Consider the following 5,861-nt stretch of genomic DNA (forward strand, 5'->3'; position numbering starts at 1 on the left):
CCAGGCCGGGCGCGAAGTTCCGCCCGGCACCCCAGCCCCGCGGATGCAGTGGATCACAATTCAAGGCCAGCGTGGGCAGCGGAGTTGTGGGGCAGGGTCGCCCCCTGCGGTCGGGAATCACAGTCCAGAGCCGGCCTCGGACCCAAGCTGAGACCCGCTGTGTGCCCGGACAGAAGAATCGCGAGCCCCAAAAACGGGAGCCCGGTCCTGGGTTTCAAGTGGCCTAGCCCCGGTCAAGAGCAAGGCAGCAAGTTCGAATCCAGACAGAGTGCAAAGATGCTCTAAACACAAGTTCTACTTTGGGGGAAAATATCAGCATTTCCACAGCAAGTTACCATCCTTCAAATAGCAACGTGGTTATCGTTCCACAGTTATTTTATATCTGTATATCCCTACATAACTGTCTGTCTTCCCATCCATCTAGTTTATCTACCTACCTAGCCAGTCTGTCAGTCTGTCTGTCTGTCTATCTATCCATCTATCTATCCATCTATCTATCCCTCCCTCCCTCCCTCCCTCTACTCTATCTACCTGTCTGTGTATCTACTTGTCCGTCTATCTACTTACCTGTCTGTCTTACCCATCTGTGTGTCTATCTACCTACCTTCTCTCTGTGTATCTACCTGTCTGTCTGTCTTCCTGTTTATATAGTCTTATCTACCTATCTACCTGTCTGTATCTATCTAGTCCATCTATCTACCTGTCTGTCTATCTGTCTGTCTGTCTGTCTACTCTATCTGCCTGTCTGTGTATCTACTTGTCTATCTACCTGTCTATCTAGTCTACCTGTCTGTCTGTCTACCTCAGTCTGTGCATCTACCTGTCTACCTGTCTATCTATATATAGTCTGTCTACCTTCCTATCTGTCTCTCAGTCTATCTATCCAGTCCATCTATCTACCTGTCGATCTATCTATCTACTGACCTATCTGTCTATTTGTCTGTCTAGCTAGCTAGCTAGCTCTAGTCTATCTACCTATCTGTCTTCTGTCTTCTTAAGAACAACTGAGTTTCAGTTCAGCTTGTCAGTTGATGCGGGCAATACATTTTCATCAGTGTCACCTCTTCTATTTTAACCCCCCCCCCAGGTTGAGAGAAACTTTATATCAATTTATTTCATTCATTTAGGGAGGGAAATTTTTTTTTTACCCAGAATATGACTTCCGACATAGATTCCAAAACCACTGAGTCGCTCTTTGTTGCTTTTTAAATGGCTTTAGTGTATACTGAAGTCAGAATGTAAAGTGACTAAAGTGAGTGGATGCATTTGCACCCACTCCAGGGAAGTTCTCGTCAGAACCTCTGTGATCAAACAGCTGGACAAAGTCCGGGCACCTCTGGAGAGTTCCTCCTCCCCTGAGAAAGCAGAGGCCCTTCCGGCTCCCTGTTACCATCTTCTTTGCTTTTTATCCTTTGTCACACTCTTCTGTGTTTCCACATTTCTCTTCTGTGTCGTAGAATTTTCCTGAACTCTCTAGATAAAGAAAGAAGGATCCCGATTGCAGATAAAGGAAGCGAAATAGGGCAGGATGCTGTGGTCGTCAAACCCAATGCATATATTCTACAAAACGATGAGAGATGAGGGGAAGGAGGGCGGTGAGAATGTGGAAAGGAGAGACAAGGATGGAGACGACTTCTTCTTATGGCAGCTCCCTTGTATAACTACTTAAAGCTAAAACAATAGAATATCCCACTTTCCCCAGAAATACTCCCTCTATCCCTTCCCCCTCCCCATGTATCCTGCAGAGAATTCCAGTTCATTTTCCTAATTGACCATCCAGGTTATCCTACATGTATCTCGATTTTCTTTTTCTTTTTTTGTGTCAGTGGTGGGGCTTGAACTCAGGGCCTGGGCGCTGTCTCTGAGCTTTCTCACCCCAGGCTGGTGCTCGACCACTCGAGCCACACCTCCACTGCCCAGCATTTTTGCTAGTTAATTAAGATTCCAGCGGATTCTTTTGTTTTCTACCGGGGCTGGCATTGAACCTCAATCCTTAACATTTCAGCCTCCTGAGCAGCTGAGATTACAGGCGTGAGCTGTTGGCTCAACCACCGATGAGTCACAAGATTCCATGTCTTGGGTCACTGGGGAGAGAGAAAACTCTCAGGAGCCTTGCCCGTTCCCAAGGATTTGTGTGATTGTCTTTTCACCTTGAAACTCTGTTCCCTGGTCCAGGCGGTGCTGTACAACGACCGGTCGGTGCTGGAGAACCACCATGCTGCGGCTGCCTGGAGTCTTTTCATGTCCCGGCCCGAGTACAACTTCCTGGCCAACCTGGATCACGTGGAATTCAAACACTTCCGCTTCCTTGTCATCGAAGCCATTTTGGCCACTGACCTGAAGAAGCACTTCGACTTCGTAGCCAAGTTTAACGCCAAGGTAACGAGATCCTCACCCATCTTCCTTCTAGAAGCCCATGGAAAGACATCCTGGAAAACCCCTCCCCCCCATAAAAAGAAATGCTCCATAGTCATCCACTCTCCTAAGTCAAGTAGGGAATTGAAATGAGATCAAATGTCTCACAGGAAGGGAAATCTACAGGCCGTGGTGTGAATCTGAGCATCTAAGATGTTGAAGTGGTGTGTTTGAGTGTGTGTGTGTGTGTGTGTGTTATGCTTGATTTTGTAAAGGAAAAACAATAACAACAGCAACAATAATAATAGAGGCTAAGCACTATTAGGAGTTTCTTTGAAACTGGATATTTGTAGCTAGGTTGTCTTGCTAGACATGGATGCTCGATGTCACCTTGTGTTTGGGAGAGCAATCTTGCTGGGACGTTGATCCTCTGTGACTAGAGATCGATCCACGCTGTCAGCTTGGGATTCTCCTGTCATCGTTTTAGATACAGCATTTGTTATCTGTCCTAAACCTTCAGTTATTCTTGCCTGTGGTTTAGTGTTTCACTGAGTGGTCATTTTGGGGTTGGTTTTTGTTCCCTTTGGTTTTTCTTTTTTTCTTTTTTTTTTTGCCCCTACCTAAGATTTGAACTCCAGGCCTGGTGTCGGGACTCAGTGTTCTTGCCCAGGGCTAGGAGCTCAGGTGTAAGCTGCCAACGCCTGGCTTCATCACTTTGCTTTTTTCTTTTTTTGGGGGGGGGGGTGAGGGGTGGGGAGGGAGGTCAGTCCTTGGTCTTGAACCCAGGGCCTGGGCGCTGTCCCTCAGCTCTTCCACTCCAGGCTGGGGCTCTACACTTGAGCCTCAGCTCCACTGCTGGTTTTCTGGTGGTTCCTGGGAGATCAGAGTCTCATGGACTTTCCTGCCCGGGCTGGCCTTGAACCCCGATCCTCCGCTCTCAGCCTCCTGAGCAGCTGGGGTGGCCGGCGGGAGTGGGCGCCCGGCCTGCCGGCGGTAGGACGAGGACGATTGTCCCGTGGAGGTCTCCTGCCCGCCTCGCTCCCGCGTGGGCTGAGCTGCAGCGTGACCCCTCCCTCTGACCCCGCAGGTGAACAACGACGTGGGGATCGATTGGACCGACGAGAACGACCGGCTGCTGGTGTGCCAGATGTGCATCAAGCTGGCCGACATCAACGGGCCGGCCAAGTGCAAAGAGCTCCACCTGCAGTGGACGCAGGGCATCGTCAATGAGTTCTACGAGCAGGTCAGGCGGCCCCGCCCCGCCCAGGCCCCGCCCCCTCCCCTGGCACCCCGGGCCACGCCTCCTCCCCAGGTCCCGCCCCGCCCAGGCCACGCCCCCAGGCCACACCTCCATTTAGGCCACGCCCACACCCCAGCTTACCCAGCCCAAGCCACGCCTCCGCCCAGGCCACGCCTCCACCCAGGCCACACCTCCACCCCAGGCCATGCCTCCTCCCCAGCCCACCCGGCCCAAGCCACACCTCCACCCAGGCCACACTTCTACCCCACCACACCTCCACCTCAACCCACCGGCCTGGGGAACGCCTCCACCCCAGGCCACGCCTCTGCCCCAGCCCCAACCCATCTGGCCCAAGCCAAGCCTCTGCCCCAGGCCACACCTCCACCCAGGCCACGCCCCCACCCCAGCCTACCCAGCCCAAGCCACGCCTCTGCCCCAGGCCACACCTCCAACCAGGCCACGCCCCCACCCCAGCCTACCCAGTCCAAGCCGCGCCTCTGCCCCAGGCCACGCCTCTGCCCCAGGCCACACCTCCACCCAGGCCACGCCCCCACCCCAGCCTACCCAGCCCCAGCCATGCCTCTGCCCCAAGCCACGCCCCCACCCTAGCCTACCCAGCCCAAGCCACGCCTCTGCCCCAGGCCACGCCTCTGCCCCAGGCCACACCTGCCCTAGGCCACACCTCCTCGCAAGCCACGCCTCCACCCAGCCCAAGCCACGCCTCCTCCTGACCTCTTAGTTCATCATTTAGAAGAGAGTCCTGTCCAGGGCCCAGGCTGTCCCCGCAGCCGCTCAGGAGGCGGAGAGCTGAGCCGCGGTTCAGAGCCAGTCCCGGGAGAGGGGGCCAAGGGGGGGAGTCCCAGAGACGCTGGGCTCCGGTGGACCAGCAAAAGCCAGGAGTGGAAGTGTGGCACAGTGGTAGAGCACCAGCCTGGAATTAAACAAAGAGCTCAAGGACAGCACCGGGTCCTGGGTTCAAACCCCAGCACCCGCGCGCACGCACACACACACACACACACTACGGGTACACGTATGTCTACCTGTGTTATGCGTGTGCATGTAGTCATACGTATTGCATCCATATATAAATACAGATGCAGGTGTGTGTTTACGTGTTTGTGTTGTGTGTTTGTATGTGTCTAGGTAATTTGTGGTATATGTTGTTTACAGTCTGTCGTTATGTAATTTATATTGTACAGGAAGGTGCACACTGTAGGCCTAGAGCGTGAACTCGGGGCCTTACACTCGAGCCAGCCCCCCTCCACGTCTGGCTTTCTGTGGGTTCCTTGGAGATCAGAGTGTCTGGGCTTTGTCCTCCCGGGCTGCGTGGGAGCCGTGACTCTCAGATCCGCGTCTCCTGAGTCGCCGGGACCACGGGGGGCGGGGACGGGGGCACTACAGCGCACAGACCCTCCTGGAGGCCCCGCGGCCCCGCTGGGCCGACACCGGCGCGGCGCCGCCTGGAGTGTGGCTCCGCCAATGCCGGCCGCCCCAGGGCCGCCTAGCCGTGCGGAGGGGTTAACACACGCGCACGCCGGCTCCTGGGGCTGTGTGGAGGGGTGTGCACGCGCACGCCGGCTCCTGGGGCTGTGCGTGGGTGTTTGCACGCGCACACGCCGGCTCCTGGGGCTGTGCGGAGGGGTGTGCACGCGCACACACCTGTTCCTGGGGCTGTGCGCAGGGGCTTGCACGCGCACGCGCACACGACCGCTCCTGGGGCTGTGCGCAGGGGTTTGCACGTGCACGCCGGCTCCTGGGGCTGTGCGGAGGGGTTTGCACACGCACGCCCACTCCTGGGGCTGTGCGGAGGGGTGTGCACGCGCACACGCCTGTTCCTGGGGCTGTGCGCAGGGGCTTGCACGTGCACACGCCCGCTCCTGGAGCTGTGCGCAGGGGTTTGCACGTGCACGCCGGCTCCTGGGGCTGTGCGGAGGGGTTTGCACGCGCACACACCTGTTCCTGGGGCTGTGCGCAGGGGTTTGCACGCGCACACGCCCGCTCCTGGGGCTCTGCGCAGGGGTTTGCACGCGCACGCCGGCTCCTGGGGCTGTGCGGAGGGGTTTGCACGCGCACACCGGCTCCTGGGGCTGTGTGGATGGGCTTGCACGCGCACGCCCGCTCCTGGGGCTCTGCGCAGGGGTTTGCACGCGCACACCGGCTCCTGGGGCTGTGCGCAGGGGTGTGCACGCGCACGCCGGCTCCTGGGGTTGTGCGCAGGGGTTTGCACGCGCACACGCCCGCTCCTGGGGCTGTGCGGAGGGGTTTG

The 5,861-nt window shown here is 56.6% G+C and overlaps 1 protein-coding gene across 1 annotated transcript in view; it reads left to right on the forward strand.

The window, feature by feature from the left end:
- Window positions 1-3,713, forward strand: part of Pde3a (phosphodiesterase 3A, cGMP-inhibited) — a 38,498-nt gene extending 34,785 nt beyond the window's left edge. Inside the window, exons 6-8 of the mRNA XM_013025055.1 lie at window positions 2,176-2,379; window positions 3,443-3,598; window positions 3,684-3,713. Coding sequence (XP_012880509.1) covers window positions 2,176-2,379; window positions 3,443-3,598; window positions 3,684-3,713 — 390 coding nt within the window. The remainder of the gene's footprint in view (window positions 1-2,175; window positions 2,380-3,442; window positions 3,599-3,683) is intronic.
- The last annotated feature ends 2,148 nt before the right edge of the window (window positions 3,714-5,861 follow it).

The sequence above is a fragment of the Dipodomys ordii genome, unplaced genomic scaffold (assembly GCF_000151885.1).
Source record: "Dipodomys ordii isolate 6190 unplaced genomic scaffold, Dord_2.0 Scaffold81, whole genome shotgun sequence".
NCBI lineage: Eukaryota > Metazoa > Chordata > Mammalia > Rodentia > Heteromyidae > Dipodomys > Dipodomys ordii.